We start from the raw sequence: 26,072 nt of genomic DNA, 5'->3' as shown, positions 1-26,072 counted from the left end.
TAATAACAAAGTTTTAATTATTAAATATAATTTTTTTGTAAACTATGTAATCAAAATAGTTATCACAAGCTTATATCATTTATAATATAACGGATTCACTATAGCATTGCTTTTATATTTTATCATAATGGGGAAAAGGCCACAAAAACCTCTAAATTCTGTCCACTTGGACTTATTTAGCTCATTTTTTTTGTTTGTAACAAAAAATGCTTTAAACTTCTACTAATGTGACGCTTTTACCAAAAAAAAAATGTTGACACAAAATTTCTCAAACTTCTACCCGTCTGATATATTTATCCAAACTTTTCTTTAGTAAAAAGAAAGGCCAGTAAGGGTCTGTTTAGTAACGTTTCTGTTTCTAGAAACAGTTTCTGTTCACAAACAATTTTTTCTATTTCTATTCCGTATACAAATTTCTGGGCAAAAAAAAGCGTTTAGTAACTGCATAAAATTTCTATTCCCGAAGTAGAAAAAGAACAGAAATGCGTTGGTAGGACATTAAAAATTTTTACTTCCAATTAAAAATTTCTACTTCCAATTTTTTCATTTAATTATAAAATTATCGGCGGAGACTGAACAATTCATGTTTTGATAAAATTGGACTCGAAATAGAATAAGAATATATTATGATATAGAATTGGATGACCTTAATACAATCATAAATAAAATTACTGCTTATAGACAAAGCAAATACCATGTGGTGGTAGAGAAAATTGCAGTTTAGGGGACTTAACAATTCATGTTTGAATAAAATTGGACTAGAAATAGAATAATAATATATTATGATATAGAATTGGATGACCTTAATAAAAACATAAAGAAAATTACTCCTTATAGATAAAGCAAATACCGGGCGGTGGTCAAGGAAATTCAGTTTAGGGTGTAGGATTTTAGGATTTTCGGTTAGGGATTAGGGTTTTAGGATTTCGGTTTTGAGGTTTAGGGTTTGGGATTTAGGTTTTAGAGTTTCGGGTTAGGGGTTTTGGGTTTGGGGCTTTAGGGTCTGGGGTTTAGTGGTTTAGGGTTTTAGGGATTCGGGTTTTGGGTATTGAGGTTTGGGATTTAGGGTATAGGGCTTAGGGTTTACAGTTTAGGGTTTATTGTTTAGAGTTCGGGGTGTTGTGGTTTGGCGTTTTAGGATTTAGGGTTTAGAATTACGATTTTAGGGATTAGGTTTTAGGGTTTCGGGTTTAGAGTTTGGGGTTTAGGATTTAGTGTTTCGGGTTTGGGATTTTAGGGTTTGGGTTTAGGATTTGGGGTTTAGAAGGTTGAGGGTTTTAGGGATTTGGGTTTTGGGGTTTTGAGTTTTTGATGTTAGTGTTATGAGTTTTAGGGTTTGGGTATTGAGATTTAAGGTTTTGGGGTTTTGGGGTAAAGTTTAGAGTTTATGATTTAAGGTTTAGGGTTTCGTATGAGAATATATTATGAAAGAAAGAGAGCTGAACTTATTTCTTTATTGTTTCTTTTTTTGTTCTAGAAATAGAAAAGCATATTTTTTTTACTTATTATTTTTGTTCTAAATCTATTCCATGACCACTTTTTTGTTTCGTGGAACAAAAAAACTAACTGACGTTACTAAATGGATTTCTGTTCTTTTTCTGTTCCGGAGATTAAAAGAAGTCGCGACCTACCCTCCGCCAAAGATCGGGTTTAGGCCAAGAGGTATTTGTCGATGGATATAAACAACGATTGGCTCATTTGAAAGACAAACCAAATGATTCATTAATCCAAAGACCGAGGTACTCCCGAGCCTCATACCTCGCACGATGAGAATTTTTTCAAATTTACGCATTTGATTGGAGTCGCCACTAGCCATGATCAAAGGTCGGCTAGAAACCCTGATCGAGACGCGGGAGTATCGTCTCGATACGAGCCAAAACTAGAGATTCTAAAGTTCGGGGACTTGAATACACTAGTGATCTAACTAGTGCCCTTTCGGTATCTAAACTTGAATGTTCGCAAACTAACGTACTAGGCAGCTTATCGAAAAAGCTAAGATTCCACCTAACCATTCTAAAAATAACAATCAATGTATTAAAAGTGCACAACCAGATAATCATGAAGAAAATAAACGACCACCGACCTAACATCGTCTATAAAAAGAAAATGCAATAAAAAGCCCTAAGGTAAAGCCCTAATTATTATCCGATTTTTGAGAATTTTTTAGAGGGTTTTACTTATTTTTCATTTGAGTTTTTAACCTAAAATCTAGTGAAATTAAGCCCAAAACTGATTTCTGAACATTTCCTAATTTTCTGATTTTTTTTGGAATTTTTCCGAATTTTTCTCAAATTTTTTTATTAATTAATTTTTTTGAAATTTTTAATGTTTTAATTTTTTTGAATATTTTTATTAACAAAATAAAGATTTCGGACCGGATCCCTCACCCGATCCGACCCAGCTATCTGACATGATTCTCAAACCCACCATGAACCTCTTTTTATACCTTTCTTTCCTGATTTTTTTTATTTCTCTTCCCCCCCCCCCCCTTTTTCTCTTTTTTTTCTTTTTCTTCTTTTTTTTTTAAATTTTTTATTCTCCTTTTGTTTTCTCCTGCCAGGATGTCTTCTTGCGGACGTCCTATGCTTCTTCACCGTGAATGTCATTCCACGAGTCTACGCTCCTATCCTTTCTTCGCCTCCGACCATCGGCGTGTGTCGCCACCGCCAACGACCACCGCCAGCCTTACATTTTCGCCGCCGGCCATCACAAACCACGGGACCGTCGGCTAACTCCGACCAGAAAAAACGACACCGGCTACCAAACACCGATATTGACTTCGGTTTTTTATATCTCCAAATCTCAACCAAATCTAAAACTCTAAATCTATATTCACATAAAACACACGAAATGTAACGCCCCCACCTCGGGGTCATTAACGTGACGTTCCGTTCATTATTATCTTTCTTTACACACAAGTGGAAGCATAATTTCGGGACAATCACATTCAGAACAACAGCGGAATTTAGACAAGCAGTATCATGAGCAAACCTTATGTTTACAGTGCATGCAAACATATTTTAACAAGCCCTTCGGGCCATGGCAAACAACACATATTTCACAGGCATATTCTAGAGGCTTATCCGTTCCTAGCCGACTATGAATAGCAAAACTCGACTTGGGTGGTCCTATCCCCTCTACTTCGTCTTCTCACTTCTAACTCCATCCACATCTCCTCCCCGCTTTCCGTCCGCATGGCTGATCTACACCCCACCCGTGGCATGCCCCGGAGCCGGCCTGCCTACACCGCCAAAAGGTCCATTGAACCCACGTAGGGGTCCAACCCATTCTCCGTCAGTGTAGCCATGCCATGCTACGTACAGGTGAGGCACCAAGTCCGTTAGGCCCTCATCGACCATCACATACGTCGTGATCCGGCGGTAGGCTCGGCCTTTTCGGGCATCTATCACGGTGAGCACTTCGGCTCTCTTTTCCACGGGGTTGCCGAACCGGGTCGGGGGAGACGCCATTCTTCGGACCTGAAAAGGAAACAACGGGGGATGAGTCGGGGAGACTTAGCAAGTAAACCTACTAATATCGAGCGAGGACGGGGGGATTGCCGTTAGCACAAGTCGGCCCTTACCGTACCTGCATTGATGGTAGATCAATAGCAAAGTTCATACACGAAAACATCAAGCATGGCTACAACATGTGCACCTTGCCATTCAAGTCTCGGTTCTATCTCCAAAACAAACGTCAAACACGAAACATGATTAAATCGAGAAATGAACCAACTACAACCAACCAAACGACCGAGAAATGGTCCAAGCAAACCGTGTCACAACGTATCACAACATCCTTTCCCGATATTAGGAAGTTTACTTACACAACGACTAACAAAACTAGAGAACGAGTTAGAGACGGGCGAGCTCGGGTGATCTTCGGGCTTTCTCCTTGCTTGGCCGACTAATACGAGGCACACAAAGGCCAAACCGTGGGCTCTTGGGTGGAAATGAGGAGAAACACGGGCCGGTTTGGGACTTCTAGGGCGTGAGGTTTCTCGGGCCAAAACGTGAGAAAATCAAGAAACAAAAGGGAGAGGAAGATGGTGGATGCTGTTGGCGTGAGAGTGGCGTGAGAGTGGCGTGAGAATGAGGAGAGAGAGAGATGGCCGTGTGTGTGAAAAGGGGGGGGGGGGGGCTTCTCCTATTTATAAGACTCCAAACTTGCTCCTCACTCAAGACCATTAATATTAGTCATGATGATGGTGCCTCAAAGTCCAACTAATTAATGCAAGTCATGATGAAGGAGGCCTCAAAGTCTTCGTTTATTTATTGTATATCATCATGATGGGAGGCCTCAAAGTCCAAGCTAATTAATATGGCTTGGAGAAGAAGATTTGACTTGGTCCAACCTTATCTTCTACTTCATTCTACAATTTTCCAAACCGTGAAGCCGATCTAAGTCTTCAAATATCACCAAAAGACATTAAGTCGAGATTTCAACGTTCTCATATAGAAATTGATAAATCTTTGAAATCTGACAAAACCGGACAGCTTTGCACTGTTCACGAAATCGGACTTGAAAACATAGTAAATGGACTCCAAAAATTCTCAAATTTGAATATGTCATAAACAGGGCCTTAAAAAACATTTCTCATGAAGAATACAAAATCGGAATCTTTCTGTAAAGACAATTTTTAGTAACTCAAAGACAGACTAAAAACAGTTCACTGGAACAGAATTCTTGTTTCTCAAAGTAAGCTCTTTCTAGAATTCAAATCATCTCTAAAAATTCCCAAATTTATATATGTTATAGAAAAAGAAGTTCTCAACAACTTTTGTGAAGGAAACTTTTCCAAAATCGGCCAAGAAAAGCTTGTAAAAAATAAAGAAAGTGTGAACATCACCGAAATAATCATTCTGTGCAGTTTTACACTATCCGGAAATTAGGCTGTCGTACTACTCATATCAAGTCCAAAAATTCTGAAATTAAAGTATGTAAAACTTCAAGATGTTTGGAGAAACTTTCAAGAAGGAAGTGTTTGGAAATTCCGATCATAAAAGTCTACACAAAAATAACAAAACGAAGGGGTACAAATGATCCGAAACTAGATTTTCCAGAACAAGAGTAAAAAATTGGTTCCAATTGGAAAACTACCAAACTTAAACTATAGCCATTTTTCAGGGACTGAAATTGAGGATGTTACACGAAACAAGGATGGGAAATTGACCACGGCAGCCTCTTACCACAGGCATTGCTCCGACGAGAGGAGTGAGTCGCCAGAAGGTGCTCGTCCACGGCCGACAACGGGGATCAACAAGTATGCCACGAAATCATACAAAAACAAAGAGGCAGTCACCATTCGATAAACATGAGAATTAACCGAGCATAAAAATCGATTTCCAAGCATCGATTCAGCAAAACTCAATTCGGTTCTTCATTCAAACATTTCGTTGAACAGTTGATGTGCAAGTTGAGATATACGCTCTAAAGTGAGATTCAACGCGATCTTCGGTTCGGTTGTGGTGTATGAAGACCTAAACCAGCATATTTCATATCAGCTCGATCTCAGTTTACCATATCTCACTCAAACTTTTCGCAATCAAACTCGGTGCTCTAAGTATCTAATATCTCATTCAGGCATTTCGACGAACAGTTAGCATGCGACTAAGAATGTGAGGTCTGAATCTGACCTCAATGTGATTCTTGGCCTAAACACGATACGTACAGACCCAAGTCGTCATTATACATTACGATCCAGCTTCGGTATCACATTATTGGGTCACGACACCACCGAGTGAACCCGGTACGTGAGTCCACCGAGATGCAAGAGAAAACAGGGGATACACGAGAAGCTCACCTGGTTCGAAATGGCCGGAACGATGCGCGACGGCTGGCAGACTGGCTTTCGACAATAACGACGGTGGTTCAAGCCAACCACCGGTGAATGGGAACGATTTGTGACTCCCTCTCTCTCGGTCTCCATCTTTCCCCCTTTAGAGACCTGGACATTGAGAAGCTTCATTTTCTCCTTCCCCTCTTGATCATAAGAACTGACACTCCTCCTCAATGATACTATCTCGGACTTCAAGGCAACGACTTCATTCTCCAACGAAACTCTGACGGATAATGCTCTCTCCCTTTCCTCTTCCTCAAGGTCTGCACTTGTCCGTTACGCTTCGCATGCTTTCTTGTGGTTAAAGCTTTAGATCTTAATCTTATCTAGCTGTTACTCGAGGAGCTTCACGGCTTGTCTGAGGGCATTTCGTTTTTCTTCTAGCTTCGAGTATTTGACCTTCCACGCTCAGCAACAGACGTTCTTCGGCTTCCCTTTTCAGTGAAACATTTGCTGCCATTGCAGCTACCGCAAGTGAAGAACCGCCGCCAGTTCAGCCTCCGATCCACCCCAGAAGAAGCGGTGCATTCATGGAAAACCCTCAAGGCTTGCCCCTCTCTGTTTCTTCTTTTTCCAGCCCTAAACGGCGCCTCTCCTTTGGGACCACGGGCACGTCTGACATCTGCTCCTGGACGCGCGAAGACGGACGCTGCTGCTGCGTGATGCTCGTCCCCGTACCAGCCTTAGCAGAGAAACGGTAAAGGGGGAAAGGGACTGAATAGTGCGGGCCGGGCCGAAGGGGAAAGGGGATTGGGCTGGCCCGCGCGAGAAAAAGAAAAAAGGTAATGAGACCAGGCCGGGCTGATCCGGTCCACTCGAACCGGGTCGGACTGGCCCGGATTTTTTATTTTGATTTTTTGCCGATTTTTTTTTAATTTTTTTAAACAAGAAAAATATGTCTAATAGACTCCATTAATGCAAATACACCTAATGTCTATATGCCATGTAATTTAATGAAAATATTTTTATTTAGTTTTAACCCCTAATTTTATATGCAATGAAACCCTAAATGGATAATCAAAATTTAGGTGTCAACAGCAATTCATTGCACCATCCCCTCGTCGCATGATAAAATTTCAGAACTTCTCTAATGACATGCAGAACTAGGAAATGCGTGTTTGGTTTAAGTTTGGAGAGTTTCTTGGAAAGCTTCATCTCATCTGACATTATGGGAAACGTGGTGTCCGCCGATTTTTATGAAACTAGTGATGGAAAGGACAAAGTATTTTGTAGATGAGACTTGCTAAGTCGGCAATAAGACACTCTATTCAAATCTAGCCACGCGTACCAACGGGTCCCTCCTCTCTCTCTCTCTATCTTATTTTTCCCTCTTCTCCTCCGTTACGTTACCCAAGCACTGTCACGCCCCGATCCCCACGGGCACATGTCATCCCGCCACGGTCGGTTAGAATGCGACATCCCAGGACTTGTCGCCGACTCAAAGGAACAAATTTATAAAGAGCAACACATGCGGAAGCAAATCGAACTCTCCATACAACGTACATTAAACGGGGAAGTAAAGAGACATTGGAAACTTATCAACAAAGCACTTTTATAAACATAGTATTACTTACAATTTCACATCATCCACGCCTTACTAGAGGCCGTCGCTACGAACCACGCACATTCAAAAAGGGTCGAGTGGTTGTGTTAGCCTAACTTCACTACTCAAAAGATGCACGCATCGGAAGAGAGTACTAAACTGATCAATCACCCCCATGATGGCCAGGCGGCATCTTCGGATCAGACTCAAAAAACTCCGGCGAACCCGGATCCGCCATGTCGTCGGACGGCTCAAGCTCGGACTCCCCAAGCGACTACTCGGGCTCAGACTCTATCGGCTTCGAATCCTCAGGGCCGGTGTCCGGGCTAGTGACAACACCGTCTGGTGGCATGATCTCCATGGGGTCCCATCCCTCTACTCCATTGTCCAGGGGACCATTAAACCCTCGCAATGGTCCAAACAAGGCATCTCCCTCCCGGTAAAACCACGCTAAAAAGGTATGGGATTTCCAAGCGGCCTCACCCTCGTCTACCCATACCGTACTAGAGTGCTTAATATAAACTTTATCCTCTCCGACTGGGAGCTCCGTCAACATATGGTCCATGTCCATAGGGACTCCAAAACGTTGCGGAGGGCCGTTGAGGTCCATGGTCAAGGGTCTGAAAGGTTTAGGGAACAATAATGAGAATAATCTCAATAAGTCACTACCTAAGCCTCGCTTAGGCTAACGCGTACCGCAGGACAGTTCAGAGCATGCAAGTTAATCACTCAACGTGCCACAACAATCACAGGCATCCTTACCTCGCCTTGGCGCACACACAAGCCCTGCACGTTAGTAAACCACTCAATGAATATCACGACCCGAATCAAGGCAAGAACATGCATAGCACGCCTAATCATCCAGACATACCCAACAACAATCTCAACACAGCATATCACAATTACAAGGTCCAAATTATTAACGGCCCCTCGGGATCGTCGAACCCGCGTAAAACGCATCAGGCCATAGGGCTTCTGGCATAACTGGGCATTGTTCCGCTACGTCGACGACGGCATCGTCCCGCGTCACACGCATCAAGACAGTATTCCATGAGGAGCATCAATCTAGCCTCCATCGCGATTGGCATCCGATAAATTGGGCATCTTCTCGCGTAAAACGCATCAAGATGGGTTACAATCCCGCGTAAAACGCCTCAGGGTATTAAGTAAGCATACGGGCATTCAACACTCAAATCAATTTCTCATCTTTCAATTAGCCAATTGCCACACAATTTATGTTCAACTTACATCCAGCCACGCCCCTCACGCGCAACAACAACATTGAAAAGCTCCCGAGAGAGAGAAACCAATTTGCACAGAATCGGGCTAAAAATAGGCAATTGCGTAGTAACCGAAATCCTTTCGAAATAAATAGTAATTCAACTTCAAAAATTACGAATTTTGGATATGTTATCGGAAACATTTTGATAAACATTTTTCATGAAGGGCACGAAATCCAGTTCGAACTGAAAATGGTTCATTTTGTCACTCAAAATCAGACTGAAATCCACCCGCCAGGACAGACTGTCCGGCCTTCAAAATCCATTTCAATCAGCACCCAAATCTCCTTGGAAAACTTGAAATTTTAATATGTAATAGACACAAGTGTCCTTGACAACTTTCATGAAGGAAGTTTGTTGAAAGAGGTCTGAAAAATTTTATAAAAATTTAGAAAGACACGCCGGTCGGGTGAACAGTAAATCCAACAGAGTTGTGACAGTCCGAAAATGGACCTCCGAATGCCCCCAAACGTGCCCCAAAAATTCCAGATTTAATATATGACATACTTCAAGGTGTTAGGGAAAACTTTTATGAAGAACACCTCCTCAAATTCGACCCACCATGACCTCCACCAAAATAACAAAATAACAGGGCACCTCAGCAATCAACCTATGAACCAATTTAGCAACAATCAATCATCAACAAAGCACAACTAGCCATCAAACCAATTCTAAACAACCCCTAATCAGCCCCTAAACATGCCATTGATACTTCATTGTCCTAATAAAGTCTTAGAAAGTACTTACTAGGAGCCTAAGCTTAAGATAAGCAACATCAGCCAAGCAAAGCCAAGTCCAGCAGCTGCTGTTCCGGCGTCCGGACGGGAAGAATGGCGGCGGCTCCGGTCATGGCGTTCCACGGCTGAGGCGAGCACAAGATGGTGGTCACGGTGAGGGGTGGTGTTGGCTTCGGTGGTGGCTGGTGGTGTCGGAAAAACGGCAAGGAAAGAGGGAGAAGGAAGAGGTGGTCGCGTGAGCGCAGGGATCGGCAACCGGTGGTCGCCGTCTCCGGGTGTGGCCGGCAAGGAACGGCCGGAGCGCATCAGCACAAGGTGGAAGGGGAGATGGTGCTCGGCCGAAAATGGAGGAGTGAGAGAGAGAGAATGAATGAGAGAGAGAGAGAGAGAGAGAGAGAGAGAGAGAGAGAGAGAGAGAGAGATGATCATCATCCTACTAACCCCACTACAAAACCCCATCACCCACCCCACTCACAAATCCAATGGCTCAAAATCTATTCTCTTCCCCAAGCCAAGATCCAATGGCCCATATAATTCCTCACATTAATTTCCCAAAATTCACAAATGGCACACAAAATAAAAAAACAAGATGGAGAGGGGCATAATGGTCCATGATTTTCGGCCAAGGAGGGAAAGTGCCAAATGTCCAAATTGCCTTCAACCTTTGAAATGAATTCAAATATCCTCAGGGGTAAAATGGTCTTTTTCCATATCCTGTCCAAATTACACTTTTTTGACAATTCCGCGCGTTTTAATAGTTGGCCACGCTTAATGAGACGACGTCCGATAAATTTTCGTGAAATCTCAAAAGTTCAAAATCCCATTTCGGATTCTAATTCACAGCTAAACCAATCAATCGCGACTTTAGTGTATCTCAAACTAACGGACAGCTTTTAGGAGTTACGCATATCGACTCGTAGCCAATTCGATATCATGCCACATTTAAGTTTACTCGAGCCATGGTGACCTCGATTGTCATGTAATTGCGAGGATTAATCACTAGTTCCAATTGATGCGATCGTTCGGATAAGGTTTAGGATCGTTCGAAATTCATAAAATGGTCAAGCGGAATCACCCGCGATCCAATTGTATAACATTTGCGAATCGTTCCATAGCCATCCTTAGATCGGTCTATAATGGCAAAAAATATCTCCTCGTCAATCTTTATGGTCGAAGTGTTGGGTCACGGCCAAGTTTTTAGGTCCACGTACTTGATTCCTAACTAGCCATTTCTTAATGGTTAGTCTTCTCAAGAGTGATTAATTCTGAGTGAGATTTAACTAAAGTGTATCGATGAGATAATCATTTTATAAATCTCGAAAATGGGTTGAATTTCAGAATGTCACACGCACGCTGGGGACACTCCCTCTCTCCTTTCTCTCCCTTACTTTTCCATCATCTTCTTCTTTTCCTTTTCTAAAAAATTCGGAGAAGGCACACAACGGATAGGAGCCACAGTTTTCGCGAGCGACGTGGTTAATCACCCGCTTCCCGTTACCGATTCGAAAAGTAGACATTCTCTTCTTCTTTTTTTCAATTTTGTTTTTTTAAATAAAATTTTAGCTTTCTTTAGCATTTTAATCTAATTTAAATAAAATTTGAAGAAGAAAATAATAAAAAATTTCACATAGCAGAGAGAAATTAATTTAAAAACGCTACGTCATCATTTTTCGATAGAAAAATTAAGGCTTAATACCACGAAAAACCCCAAACTGGTACACCTGTGACAAATTTACCCCAAACTATTTTTTTGACCACAAAAAACCCTAAATTGGTACACCTGTGACAATTTTATCCCGAACTATTTTTTTAACCATCAAAAACTCCACACTGGTATACCTGTGACAATTTTACCCTCGAACTTATTTTTTGGCCACCAAAAACCCAAAACTGGTACACCTGTGACAAATTTACTCTCCGTTAGTTTCCGTTAAATTTTACTGTTAAATTGTTAAGTTTAATGACACGTGGTAATTGACATGTGTACCGATTTTGAGTTTTACCCCTATGTTTGTCACAAGTTTATCAATTTGTAATTTTTTGTGATATTAATATAATTTAACGGACACTAACAGAGGGTAAATTTGTCACAAATGTACTAGTTTGGGGTTTTTAGCGGTCAAAAAATTAGTTCGGGGGTAAAATTGTCACAGGTGTACCAGTGTGGGGTTTTTGGTGGTCAAAGAAATAGTTCGGGGTAAAATTGTCACAAGTGTACCAGTTTGGGATTTTTGGTGGTCAAAAAAATAGTTCGGGGTAAATTTGTCACAGGTGTACTAGTTTGGGGTTTTTTGTGGTAAAAAAAATAGTTCGGGGTAAAATTGTCACAGATGTACCAGTTTAGGGTTTTTCGTGGTATTAACCCAAAAATTAACGGTGTTAAAGAAAGAACTTAATTGTACTTTTTGAAAGTTTTAAGAGTTAATTGTACTTTCGTGACAAATACTAGGACTTTTAGTGTACTTATCTCAATAAATTAACTAAAAGTTTTAGACTTGAAATGCACTACCGTGATAAATTTTAGGACTCCTATGATAGTTGTCCCAATTAAAATTGGGGACCAAGGTCAACAGGGACTTTCATGTGCTCTTTTATTTTTTGTATTTAAGATTCACTAGTCACGTTGCCCGTGTTGCACGCATAATTTTATTGGCTATTGCTTAAAAAGCAAGTCAATAGAAGATTACAAATAGATTGGTGACATCGCAAATGTAATATTCGTTCTTCTCATGTAACGTCCATTTTTAACTTAATTTTTCTTTTGCTATAAGTTCTCTAGATAAACAATTATTGGTTAAATGAATCAGACTATAAAAACCTTTTTCTCCGTAGTTGTTTCTCTCTATGGAAAAAAAAAATCAATTGCGGATTAACGTGGTACAAATAATGACTATAAAAACCTTTTGCAAAGGGTAAATTACATGCTCTTTCGGGATAATATTATTTTTTCCCGTCGGTTTGTGTTCTATTCTCTTCCTTAACAAACCGAACATCGCTGTAGTGTTTGCATTAGCATGACGCGAAATTTTGGACAGAAAAATAAAAGGGAAAAAGGAGTAGATATTTCATTGGAGCATTTTTGAAACGCTGCTATAAAATCTAAGTGATTCTTTTAGTTTATAGATATAAAATTCTGGCACGTTATTTTACGAATCATTTTAATTTATCAAATCTCTAGTATTATACTAAATAGATCACTCTAAAACTCAATTAGATTAACTCCGAGTGAGCAGCCCATCGAATTAATAAGAACTTAAGTTCACTTATGACTATTAAGGCACATTGGTAAAAAGGAAATAAAGGCAAAGAAAGTAAAAAGAGAAAATAGAGGGCGGGGGGAAGGGGGTCTAATCGTCTCATTTGATCTTTAGAAAATATTCAGTGGTTGCTAAGCACCACGTCATCAACTTACGTGGCGTTCATATTCCACCCAAAAGACGACACGTGTCGCTTGACATGGCAATGGAAGGAAGCCCTTTTGTCTCTCTCCTCTGGCTGGTTGGTGGGGAAAGTACTGACCACAGTAAATATTTATTGCCTCTGCGTTCTCTCTCCTCTCTCCTCCTCTCTCCTTTCTGTGACGTGAAGGAGGTCCTTTTCTTTCTCTTCTGCAACCCATTCTCTCTTCCTCTCCCGAGCTCACTCGAAGCCCTCCCCTCCTTCTTCTTCATCACCTTCGGCCTCGCCTTTCCGACTCCGGCTCCAGAAACTGCTTGGAGAAAGCCCCTGGATCGGGTTACGATTTCGAGCTCGGACGATTTTGATGGAGAAGTGATTTCCTTTTGGTGGCTAAAAATTGAATCTTGACTTCCCAAACACACTGAAATTCCAGTGCAGACGCTCATTCTCATCGGCTTTCGTAGCTTCATCTGCTAAACCCATCTTCTCTCTCGCTCGCTTGCTTGCACTTTCTGAGTTGGGCATGGTTGACCCAATCTCGAGTCAACTGGAAATTATAGGCGAACTCAAGTGTTCTATCTGATGAATCTGCCATATCCAGACGAAAAAGAAGAGAACTTCTCTCCGTTTTTCTCAATAGCAGCTTCAGCTTCTGATAGTTCTTTCTGCTTTCTGCCAGATGTTCTGATCGTTTGATTTGAAATCCATAGGATTAATCGACTCGAGATGGATTGATTTCTTTATTTTTTGGGATTCGTTCATATTTGTTTAGCGAGGTTGTCGCATTTGAGTTTGAATCAATGCTGGATAGACTCGTTGACATATTTAAAAAAAAATTGGAGTGTGAACCCTTTACTTATTGCTGTTCAGTTATTGGGTTTGTCTATTAGAGAATTGATTACTGTGTTGTTGATCTTTTGCAGCTTGCTTGAGATATTATTTTATTGAAGTAGTTCGAATTAGTTGATTCAGAAAAGGAGATGACGCTCTGCTATGAAGTCCTCTTTTTCGTGTGGTGTATATCCTCGTCCTCCCGAATCTATATTCTATGCTGGTGCGTTGGGATTGGTCTTTCTTTTTACGTTATTTCGTGCTTATTGGTTGGAGATGTGCTACATTATGCCTTGATTCCACCTCTAGAAAAACATGACAAACATTTGAGGGAGAGGGGAGGGGGGTTGCCAATGGCACCTCAAACTAGCATGACGATGAATTGCGATATGAATCATAAAAACGATCCATTTTTTGGATATCCAGATCTCGCTCTGAAAACCCATCTGTTGCAAGTCGCAACTACGTTATCAACAACAATCCTGAGCTATGCTATTGAACAACTATGAGGGGACTCCATTTTCTATTGAAGCTCCCTTCATGATGGGTGCTTACTGAAACTCCAGGACAAGAAGGGAAGCCATTGCATTAGGACATAAATCATATATGTTGAACGACTTTCATAGCCACGACAATGGAAAAGAATATTTTTTCAAGTGAAATGAATGGATAGACGCGCTCCGTATACATAGAAATAAAACATAATATACATGCTGATACAACAGTTTGATCATTAATCTTAGCCTTCATGAAATGGATAGAAATCTCACAAGCTTCTAACACAAGCAGAGTTTGGTAACTCAAGCCATTTCAGAATGGAAGTGGCTAAGGTAAAAGAACTTAATTTCATATAAATCTGCCACGCAGTATCTTTTTACACGTAAAGAATGAATAGAATGTTGTGAGAGACTTAATCCGTTCCTTTCCATCTTCCCTGCAAAGCCTATGATCAGATCTACGAGCCTCTTCAATGCCGGCTCTACAAAGAACAGCTTGACAATCTCTAGCATTAGACACAAAGTGGTTGCCCCTTCTAATCAACCCAGTTACACAGCATGAGCTGCCTCGTGATTCCTCATTCAAAAAATCCAAATCAGTCTTCTGGTAACCGTCTCTGTTTCATCCTAGTCTCTTCTCACCACTTCATCTATGATGTACTTACTCAAGTCGGCCAACTCAGTAGCGATTGCACCTCTATGCCCATCAAATATACCAAACAACGCCTGCATATTGAAAGTAGCAGAATCAGGTTAGCGTCCTTGCACGTTGAAGAGGGCTATAATGAACTGAACTGACTATAATTCCTTTCAGAACAAAACTTTTCTCAAGTTCATTACCGTTTCTTCGATTCTAGCTTTGACGACTTAAGCCAGTTTCCTAAGCTTCCAACCAAATTCTTTCTGGTGATCACAAATACAAATGACATCTCATCTGAATCATTCTAGAACAGTCGCATAAATTGTTAAGCTATTCACAAACCAACCCGTCATCATGATTAAGAAGAAGCTCTGCCAGAAAAAAACAGAAAAATTTACCTGCTTGCTATTCCCCGGATACCCATGGAAGCAGAATACCGATCCTCCATAGCCGCCGTCGCCGGAATCCCAAAGCTACAAGAGAGAGAAAGAGAGAGAAAATGGGTTTAAACAGAGTACCCATACTCCTCTCTCTCTCCTCCATTACAAATCCCCACGGCCGTCGACGGCGTCGCCGGAATCCCAAAGCTACGAGCGAGAGAGCAAGCGAGCGAGAGAGAAGATGGGTTTAGCAGATGAAGCTACGAAAGCCGATGAGAATGAGCGTTTGCACTAGAATTTCAGTGTGTTTGGGAAGTCCAGATTCAATTTTTAGCCGCCAAAAGGAAATCACTTCCCCATCAAAATCGTTCGAGCCCGAAATCGGAACCCGATCCAGGCAGTTTCTGGAGCCGGAGTCAGAAAGGCGAGGCCGAAGGTGATGAAGAAGAAGGAGGGGAGGGCTTCGAGTGAGCTCGGGAGAGGAAGAGAGAATGGGTTGCAGAACGAGAAAATATTCAGTGGTTGCCAACCACCACGTCATCGTCCTACGTGACATGCATGAACCACTAAAAGTTCGACACGTGTGCGGTGACATGGAATTAAAAAATTAAATCCGGAACCTCTATTTCTTTTTCTCTTTCTCCTCTCTGAAGAAAACTGACACACGCAATATTTATTATCTTCTCTCTCTTCCCTGTAACTCTTTTCTAGATGAGGAGGTCCTCCTCTCTCTCAAATTTCACTCCCTCTCTCTGCGTCCGAAGACACGCTCCCTTGGGCTCCGGCACGTTGCCTCCGCCGTTCTCGCCACGAGCCCCGTCGGCTGCTTCGATTCCGCTAGGAGCCCCATTGCTGCTGGCTTTGGAGCCCCGTCCGCCTCCGGTACTTCGGCTCAGATCCGCCTCCGGCGCGTTGCGACTCTTTTTCTCGTGGCTTTTGGCTTCCAAAGCTGGTGTGACTTCTCCTTCAAGACCATGGGTACTTTTACTGTCAGCTCCCACCAGAAAACCTCCCTCTCCTTCAAAACCATGGCATCTTGCACTCCATGGGTGAGGCCTTCAAGCTCTCGGTGTTGCATTTCGGGGTTTCTTGAGGTTTCGCTGACTTGGGTATAAAAAGTCCGCTTCTGTGTGTGGGCATTTGGCCTTCTTGGGGTGTCAAAAATCGTGTCTTTATTGGCAAAATCAGTTCTGAGAGGGAATGAAGATTCATAGTAGTGAACTGAAGACATAATATGTCTTTGGTTTTAAATTATGTTGATGAACCCAAGGTTTAGGTGGCGGGATCTTTGGAGGCATTGGTCCAGGAATGCTAATCTAGAAATGCCTCTGCATCAGCAACAAAACCCCCAAATGCCCAAAACCCTCACTCCTTGCACCAATAGGTGGTTCGAGGGGTCACAGTGGTCAAGGACATGAAGATGAGCACGCTCACAACAAGAGGACATCATCGCGCAAAAGGCCGAGGAAATGCCTACTCTCGCTCTCTATGGCAGTCGTGTAGCTGCTGAGCGGCGAGGTGACGAGCATGATGCAAGACGGCAACACGAGTCCGTGGTGGGAGAAGAAGCCGTGGATGAAGTCGAAGGTGTTGTAGCTGGAGGAGCAGCAAGTGAGCTACCAGCTGCAAGCTTTCGAGCTCAACAAGGCAGCGGCTGAAGTGGGTGAAGTTCAATGGCAAGAAGGAAAGGGAAATGGAGAGAGCCAAGCTCGAGAACGAGAGAATGGTGCTTCTCATCCGCCAGAAGGAGCTCGAATTGCTCAATCCTCAACAGCAACAACAACATTCATTCAACAAATGGAGTGAACCGTCCTCGATCACAGGATAATTTTTACATTATCTAAGATAGAGTAGAAACAACGAACTGGTTATTCTTGATCTCAGTATTTCTATATGAATTCAACTGTTTAGCTGTTTTCTTTAAAATCCTCTTCTTTACGACCTCATTGCACACTCAGTTGCTTCACTTAGCATAGACATGTGACTACCTATGGTACGAATGTTTGCCAGAGTGGTATATATCTCTAGTTGCAAATGTACATACACTCAGTCACATTCAAGGTACTTTTGATGTTGTAACAATTTGAGTACCTATCTCAATTTAGTATGCCGATGGCCAACTCTAACTTTTCAAGATGCTGAGCATAATCAATAATTATAAATCTTTTTTCTGGTAAGCTCTAACTTTGAGCATAATTAATAGTTATGAATCTTTTTCTGATAAGCTAAGTTCCAGCTCAATAAGCCAAAAAGTTGAAAATGGAAAAAAGGGGCCGTGAAAATATGCTTCCTTGCAGGTGAAACATGATAGAGATAGAAAGACAATTTTCTGGCAAAGTGAAGTGGTGATGCTGTTGGTTTGTTCAGATCACAAGCATATGTGCTGAAATGGGCTGTCCATCACGCTCCCGGTTGAGTTTATAGCATGGATTCTGTTGTAGCAGCTAAATTTGAAGCAACAATTTCGGATTTATGCTGACTTATACAATGCCAAAGTTTCATAAACTTCACAATCACGACGTCAAAATTGAGATACCAAGCTAACGATTTGTACAGATTCCTGTGCAAGTATAGAATTAGTGTTGTTTCCGTAGTTGCACCATGCATGTCCATCATATCTTCAGCTTGTTGCGATCCCCAACTGAAGCTAGACATTGACAATGATAGGGTGGCAGTCGTTGCAACAGTGTGTGCGCATGGCCTTCCATTGCATCTCTGCCTTCTCTATTTTCTCAAGCATATTTGAAGGGCTTTTACAATATTAAAATAGCTAAAACGAGTCTTGCTTCACCGAGTTAATCAGAATTTGGTTTTATCTTGGCATTCAGGAACAACATCGGTCTTCTTTTGCACAGTTCATGCTCTTCCTTCTTGATTTTGCCAATAAAGACACGATTTTTGACACCCCAAGAAGGCCAAATGCCCATATACAGAAGCGGACGTTTTATACCCATGTAAAAAAAAAATACCCAAGTCAGTGAAACCTCAAGAAACCCCGAAATGTAACACCGAGAGCTTGAAGGCCTCACCCATGGAATGCAAGATGCCATGGTTTTCAAGGAGAGGGAGGTTTTCTGGTGGGAGCTGACAGTAAAAGTACCCATGGTCTTGAAGGAGAAGTCACACCAGCTTTGGAAGCCAGAACCCACGAGAAAAAGAGTCGCAACGCGCCGGAGGCGGATCTGAGCCGAAGTGCCGGAGGCGGATGGGGCTCCAAAGCCAGCAGCAATGGGGCTCCTGGCGGAATCGGAGCCGCCGACGGGGTTCGTGGCGAGAACGGCGGAGGCAACGTGCCCGAGCCGAAGTGCCGGAGGCGGATGGGGCTCCAAAGCCAGCAGCAATGGGGCTCCTGGCGGAATCGGAGCCGCCGACGGGGTTCGTGGCGAGAACGGCGGAGGCAACGTGCCCGAGCCCAAGGGAGTGTCTTCGGACGCAGAGAGAGGGAGTGAAATTTGAGAGAGAAGAAGGACCTCCTCATCTAGAAAAGAGTTATAGGGAAGAGAGAGAAGATAATAAATATTGCGTGTGTCAGTTTTCTTGAGAGAGAGAGAGAGAGAGGAGAGAGAGGAAAAGAAATAGAGGTTTCAGATTCAATTTTTTAATTTCATGTCACCGCACACATGTTGAACTTTAAGTGATTCACGCATATCACGTAGGATGATGACGTGGTGGTTGGAAACCACTTGATATTTCTCGTTGCAGAAGAGAGAAAGAAAAGGACCGCCTTCACGTTACAGAAAGGAGAGAAGAGAGAGGAGAGAGAACGCAGAGGCAATAAATATTTACGGTGGTCAGTATTTTCCCAACAACCAGCCAGAGGAGAGAGACAAAAGGACTTCCTTCCATTGCCATGTCATGCGACACGTGTCGTCTTTTGGGTGGAACATACGCGCCACGTTGGCTGATGACGTGGTGCTTAGCAACCACCGAATATTTTCTCAAAACCCCTCAAAAACACGGCACGGAGAGAGACGGGGGAATAGAGAAAGAAGGGTCGAGGAGAGAGAGAGAGAGGGGAAGAGCGACGACGGTGGATTGCAGCCCGTCGAAAGGGTCGAGCTACGCGAGAAATCTCCATTTTCGAACACCAGGCAAGAGATTTTAGCTCCACTTCGCACGAATTTGGGATTTTTGTTTGAAAAGTTAATATCCGGATCTATTTAGGGTTTTTGCTTCACCGGCGACGGTTCGGCCAAAATCCAACCATATTTTGATTCCCCACATCTAGGTTCGAGAGAAACGAACTCTCGAAGTCCGCTCTGCGCTGCAGGTGAACAGTGTGTGCCGCCCGACTTCTTGGCTAAGCCACTTTTCGGGGCGGCAACCTGTCAAATCTTGTAATTCTAGAATTCATTATTTTCTTGAGAAGGTAGTCCGCAATTTCCAAATTGTATTTGAGTTGATTGGGTCTTTCTTGTCCCCGAGAACAGCGAACTATCTTTGGGTCGTTGAATAGCTTACCCATTAAAGCTATTTTACAGCTTTAGTACTTGTGGACGGTATTATTTGTTTGAGAGTAATGCTATGCGTGCTAAGAAAACATACAATATGCTATATGATCGGGGGTACACTCTCTTTGCTTGTAGCTTGTTGATCAGGTTGACAAGATGCCGCCACTTGAAGATGTAGCCTGGAAATTCGTGATTAGAAAGGGCAAGAAATGGCGATGTCCTTACTGCGAAATTGAATCCTCTGGAGGAGTTACAAGAGTGAAAAGTCACCTTCTTAAACTGCCAAAAGGAGGGATTTCCATTTGCAAAAAAGTGCCAGAGCCCATAAGCTCACTAATGGATTGGTTAGACAATGAGGTGGGTTTAGTACTTGTGCTAGCTAAATTATTTACTTGAGAATAATGCTATGCGCGGTAAAAAAGATATACAAAAGATTGGGATACTAGCTGATGGGGTGCACTCTATTTGCTTGTAGGTTCGTAACAAAGACGATATAGCCTGGAAATTAGTCAATAGGCTGGCGGACAACAAATGGCGTTGTCATTACTGCAGTGAAGAATTCTCTGGAGACCTTGCAGGAGTGAAAGGTCACTTGCTTAAAGTCCCAAATGAAGGGATTTCCGCTTGCACAGAAGTGCCAGACCACGTAAGAGAGCTGATGCTGTCGTTACTTGACGAGGTGGCTGAAGAAGAGAGCAGAGAGGTGGCTGAAGAACAGGGCAGAGAAGCCAATGGTCAATCGTCCACGGAACCACAATCACGTGACACGCTGATTCAAGCTGAGGTGGCTGAAGAAGAGAGCAGAGAAGCCAACAGTCAATTCTCCGCGGAACCACAGTCATGGGAGGCAGCTCCTTGTTTGTCACCACAAGCCTTCAAACATATGAAACACTTACTCGCAACACCAGAGGGGACAACCGACATGGCAAACCTCACCTCTGACAAACAACAAGGACAGCGTCAATATTATCAGAGTGTAACAATGCCATCACTGGTGCAAGATGGCCATGGTATGTTCATGTGAAGATTCTATACATTCACCTAGGTGTGGAGAAAAAACATTTGTTATATTCTTCAAAGCAAACATGTTGTGCTTTTTAACCAAGTGGCGACTCTTAAATATCTCCGATAAACATGCTTTTCCCACGGGACTTTTCAAATGTGAAGAGAGTCAATCACCTATTACTTAATAACAGTGCATCGAATGCGTTGCACGTGTCCACTGGACCCACTGGATCGAGTAAACTAACTACAACAGGCATTCCCTAGTGTTCCAATTAACCATATCCTAATTTTGATGAACACACAGGTGAAACCATATCATGGTCAACGATGGATTTACTGGACGTAGATTGGTGTCTTCTTAATTCGCCAACTCGTCCACAGTGGTCCATTCCATCTCCGTATCTTGAGCAGCAGACTCCGGCAGGGGCATCATCATTCCAGCATGATGAATTGCTTGCTCTAGGTAATTCAAATTGCTTGCAGGATTGCAATCAGCACTCTCAATTGCAAACTCCAATGGACATAGATCCGTCAATTGCATCACAGCATACGAGTGACTCTCCCATTATTGAGGCAACAATCGTTGATTCGCAAGTTCTAGAGGTGGTAACAAATACAACAGGCCCATTATCATCACAAGGTGTGTCTGGATTAATCTAAATTGTTACCATCGTTCTGTTAGATCCTTAAATATCCCCAGATTATTTTATCGAAATCTAACATATATGTTTTATAAATTAGATATGAACAGGGGTTCTCCAATCATGAACGTACGGAGCATCTATGCCAACGATGAAGAGATAAGAAACCTGAAAAGAAAAGTGAAAGAACTCGACTACAAAGAAGCGGCCATAAATGAGCAGATGGAGATAGAGTCTGCTGCTTCCTCAGTTCGGAAGAAGCCGAGGATATTGGTTGAGAAATGGCTGAAAGAGACGGAAAGAGCAAGAAATAATTCCCAGATAATTGGCCAAACCAATGCGGAAACTTTGCCTCCAAAGGAACAGGTGGAGACATTGACGAGAGAAGTGGAAGAGCTCACAGAACAAACGCTTCCGCAGACACTACTCATAGAGGCGAGAGATGCCAAAGGAGACGCATTTTTGGAACGAAAGCTAATAGGTGAAGCGAGTCATAGGAACATTGAGTTGATTTGGGACCGTTTGAAGGAGAATCATGTGTGCAAATTGGGTATTTATGGAATGGGTGGTGTTGGGAAGACAGCTATTATGATGCACATACATAATAGACTTCTCAAAGATGCAACATTCGATGGTGTGCTTTTTATCACAGTGTCCCAAGATTTCAGCATTTATAAGTTGCAAAGTGATATTTGGAAGGCACTAAAATTAGGCATTATGGAGGATGAGCATGAGAAGAAACGAGCAGCGATGTTGTCGAAGCATTTAGAAAGGAAGAAGAATTGTGTATTGATTCTTGATGATGTGTGGCGGCATTTTAAACTCCAGGATGTGGGAATTCCTGATAGAGCTGGACTTAAGGTGGTCCTAACAACTCGTCTCTCTGAAGTATGTTCTCGAATGGATTGTGAAGAGATTAAAATTCAACCTTTAGGTGAAGAAGAAGCGTGGAAATTATTCGTGGAAGAACTTGGGCCTAAACCGCTAACCAATATACTGCTAACCGATAAACGAGTTGAAAAGGTTGCAAGGAAAATCGCGAATAGATGCGCAGGCTTGCCACTTGCAATTAACACAATGGCAAGTAGCTTTAGAGGAGAGAAGAATTTTTGCGTGTGGCAAGACACATTAAATAAACTGGACAAATCCCATACAAAACACACAGAGATGGGAGATAGAGTCTTGCCAGTACTAACACTCAGCTACGAACGCTTGTCAGACCCTCAAGTTAAACAGTGCTTCTTATTCTGTGCTCTATTTCCAGAAGGTGAAAGCATTGATCAAATGGAATTGATAGAATATTTTATTGACGAGGGATTCCTTGATGAATTGGATACAAGGGACGCACAATATTGCAGGGGTCTTGCCATAGTGGACATGCTTCGAAAAGCTTGCTTGGTGGAAGTTGATTGTGATGGTGACATCAGGATGCATGATTTGATCAGAGAAATGGCATTACACATCAGGGGTACAGCTTATATGGTAAAAGCAGGTTGGGGTTTGCGAAGGATACCGAATGGGGAGTATTGGACAGAAGACTTGGAGAAAGTTTCTTTGATGGGGGGTTGCATCAAGGACATTCCACCAGATATGTCACCAGACTGTCCTAAACTGTCAACTTTGCTATTAAATGAGAGTCTTCAATTGGAAAACGTACAGCGCAAAGATTCTTTCTTCATGAAATTGCAGGGGTTGAAGGTTCTAAACCTAAGTCAATGTGCAATAAGAGAACTTCCAGATTCCTTGTCCGAATTGGTAAATTTGAGAGCATTATTGCTTAGAAACTGTAGATCCTTACTTTGTATTCCTCATTTAAGAAAGCTGAAATTTTTTAGGAAGTTGGACGCCAGGGGATGTTGGTCTCTGGTAGAGGTTCAGGGTTTGGAAGAGTTGAGGAATTTGAGATACCTCGACCTATCTGAAACTGGAATTGACAGATTATTGGAAGGAACATTGAGGAGAATGGTGAACTTGCAATATCTTACAATTGCAGGAACTGTGGAGGCAGAAGAGGTGATACAATTGAAGGCATTGGAGCGTCTAGAGTGCAAGTTTGGCAATGTTGATGATTTCAATAAATATGTGAGGTTTATAGAACGAAGCGATCCCCATCGCGACAGTCTCAGTCTCTTTGTGGATCAAGAAGAGTCATTGTGGTTTGTAACTACACATGTGTATTCTGATCCTCGAAAGTCATTGTGGATCCAGGAAAGTCATTATAAAAGTTACCAAAATGTTGTGCAAATGAGATCTTGCAATTGCGCTATGGCGAGAGTAGGAAAGGAAAGCAATAATGATTCTATATTGATTCCGGGAGATGTGGAGGTTTTTATGGGGAGTAATTGCCATGGTATGGCAAATTTGTCCGGCATGGGCCTACTCCGATGCCTGAAGGTGCTTCTAATATTTAAATGGGACAATTTAATCGTGCTCTTTGGGGGAGATGGAGTAGATGAAGAAGTAGTATGCAACACCCGTGACTTCCCAGCCTTTCTCTTCCCTTCTCTTGAGATGCTTCAAATTGAGGGGTGTTCGAAACTGAAGTATTTGTTTGGGCATGAGTCTGGATTCTCCCTTTCACTTGGAGGCCCCGCCTTCCCCAGACTTGAAAATATCAGGGTAACGAACTGTGGCAGCATGAAGAGGCTGGCGGGATCTGAGTGGTTTCCCCACTTTCCCAATTTGAGGACGATTAAGGTAGAAAATTGTAATAGCATCAGGGAGCTGCTATGGCATGAAAGTTTGCTCCATCTTCCAAATCTCGAACATATTATGGTTATTGGTTGTGAAGGGATAGAGGGGATAATCAGCAGAAGAGGAGAAAATCACGGGAGAAGCTCTCCTCTAAACACTCCGTCCTCTTCCTTACCATCTCCACTTTCTCCTTACTTTCGCAATTTGAGGACAATTGAAGTAGGAAATTGCAATAACATCAGGGAGCTGCTGCCGCATGAATGTTTTCTCCATCTTCCAAATCTCGAATATATCAAGGTTAGTGACTGTGAAAAGATAGATGAGATAATCGGCAGAGGACGAGAAAATCACAGGGGAAGCGCTCCTCTGAGCACCCCCTCTTCTTCCTTACTATCTCCACTTTCTCCCCGCTTTCCTAATCTGAGGACGATTGAAGTAAAAAATTGCAATAACATTAGGGAGCTGCTACCGCATAATTGTTTGCTCCATCTTCCAAATCTCGAATATATCAAGGTTAATGGCTGTGAAGGGTTAGAGGAGATAATCAGCGGAGGAGGAGAAACTCACGGGGAAGGCGCTCCTCTGAATAGCCTCTCCTCTTCCTCACCATCTCCGTTTTGTCCCCACTTTCCCAATCTGAGGACGATTGAAGTAGAAAATTGCAATAACATCATGGAGCTGCTACCGCATGAATATTTGCTCCATCTTCCAAATCTCGAACATATAAAGGTTCGTGACTGTGAAGGGACAGACGAAATGATCAGCGGAGGAGGAGAAAATCACGGCGCAAGCGCTCCTCTGAACACCACTTCCTCTTCCTTACCATCTCCATTTTTTCCAAATATGAGGAAGATTGAAGTAAAAAATTGCAATAACATTAGGGAGCTGCTATCGCCTGAGTGTTTGCCCCATTTTCCAAATCTCGAATGGATCATGGTTCATGACTGTGAAGGGATAGAGGGGATAATTAGCGGAGGAGGAGAAAATTCTCCGTTTTCTTCCCTAAAGTTGAAGACATTGGTGCTATACCAACTTCCACAACTGAAAAGTATTATGTGGGATGCCTTAAGTTTCATTCCCGATGCATTTGTTGTAGTACAAGACTGTCCGAAACTGAAGACCATTCCGCCCTGTGTTGAGAGGCTTGATGTGTTCAGGAGATGCAAAGCCCATGAAAATGATGGGCTCCCCCCATAAGTTTTAAGATTGATGTATTGTAACATTATCGGGTTATGAAAAATCTTATGACTTCTATCACTATGGAGTTTGGAGTGAATAAATCAATAAGTTATGGGTCAACTGGGATATATTAATTACATTACAACTCATCAATTTGTGATGTGGGACTTTTCTATCACAATTAACACATGCGTCTCAATGCACTATCTGATCAGGGGCATCTCCCAATTATAAATTCTGGACCTTGAGGAAATGTGGGAGACCTTTGGAGTGGGACCATATCATTGATTGGGCTCTACTGTGACATTACAGATTTCTAAGAGCGTACAATCTGGAAAGGCGCAGTAGGCTGGCGGAGACCCCCGAGTAAGATGTTCTAAAATGCCATCAAGTGCAGGTAACCTGTATCACTCACTCGCCGGACCTCCGTTCACTTGCAGGTAAAGACTTTTTAAATTGACCGTCACTTTTATGATCTCATGGGAAATTGGGTGAGACTGAGCTACTACGCTTGGGGTCCATTTGTCAGCATTCTATTTTCTGTAAGAGCAATGTAGATTCACAAGAGCTAGAATGGTTGGTTGTTTTACAGTGTCAAACTGCCAACTGTTTCTCTTTAGCCAGAGAGTAGCGCTATTCTTCTTACAGCAATGACATTGTTATGCAATAGAACAGTTGATCGCTTGTCAACTCATTAGTTTCATTTCCTTTGTGATTGTGATGGGTCGATCAGCCGAACTTCACACTGTTGAGAGCCACTAAATGCTCCCATCATCAGTCTATACATAAATACATACTATTTCGTTATGTATGGAATGGATACAAGAAAGAGACAGAGAGAACAATTCAACCGAATCCACGAGCAGGGTTTAAAATGAAAGTGGCAAATGATTAATTTATTACTTCTCTGTCTACTTACCGCTTCATCATGAACATTTTTTACCAATCATTTGTGT

At 42.3% G+C, this 26,072-nt stretch overlaps 3 protein-coding genes and 1 long non-coding RNA gene across 5 annotated transcripts in view; 2 read left to right on the top strand and 2 right to left on the bottom strand.

Moving 5' to 3' along the window:
- Positions 1 to 25,741, top strand: part of LOC115675040 (probable disease resistance protein At1g61300) — an 84,982-nt gene extending 59,241 nt beyond the window's left edge. The window contains exons 1-2 of one of the 2 annotated variants that reach the window (XM_056317038.1): positions 21,066 to 21,242; positions 21,344 to 25,741. In XM_056317038.1, coding sequence (XP_056173013.1) covers positions 21,119 to 21,242; positions 21,344 to 25,134 — 3,915 coding nt within the window. In that variant the 5' untranslated portion in view covers positions 21,066 to 21,118 and the 3' untranslated portion in view covers positions 25,135 to 25,741. Of the gene's footprint in view, positions 1 to 21,065; positions 21,243 to 21,343 lie in introns of those variants that run through there. The other variant, XM_056317039.1, reaches the window with a different exon arrangement.
- Positions 3,154 to 6,509, bottom strand: LOC130139641 (uncharacterized). The gene is made up of 2 exons (XM_056317051.1): positions 5,804 to 6,509; positions 3,154 to 3,479 (listed from the first exon to the last, which is right to left on the bottom strand). Exons 1-2 carry the CDS (start codon positions 5,966 to 5,968, stop codon positions 3,204 to 3,206), a joined length of 441 nt encoding a protein of 146 aa, XP_056173026.1. The 5' UTR covers positions 5,969 to 6,509; the 3' UTR covers positions 3,154 to 3,203.
- On the bottom strand, positions 14,315 to 15,644 carry LOC115675064 (uncharacterized). The gene is made up of 2 exons (XR_004005002.2): positions 15,165 to 15,644; positions 14,315 to 14,852 (listed from the first exon to the last, which is right to left on the bottom strand). It is a non-coding gene; the product is annotated as an uncharacterized LOC115675064 (long non-coding RNA).
- Positions 19,118 to 20,621, top strand: LOC115675062 (uncharacterized). Its single transcript, XM_056317224.1, has 3 exons — positions 19,118 to 19,515; positions 19,733 to 19,954; positions 20,073 to 20,621. The coding sequence occupies exons 2-3, from the start codon at positions 19,754 to 19,756 to the stop codon at positions 20,619 to 20,621; spliced, it is 750 nt and encodes a 249-aa protein (XP_056173199.1). The 5' UTR covers positions 19,118 to 19,515; positions 19,733 to 19,753.
- Positions 25,742 to 26,072: the final 331 nt, after the last annotated feature.

Source organism: Syzygium oleosum, unplaced genomic scaffold (assembly GCF_021117445.2).
Source record: "Syzygium oleosum isolate NSW1041296 unplaced genomic scaffold, Sole_v2.1 Sole_v2.13, whole genome shotgun sequence".
Lineage (NCBI taxonomy): Eukaryota > Viridiplantae > Streptophyta > Magnoliopsida > Myrtales > Myrtaceae > Syzygium > Syzygium oleosum.
This window is presented reverse-complemented; position numbering and strand designations above follow the sequence as displayed.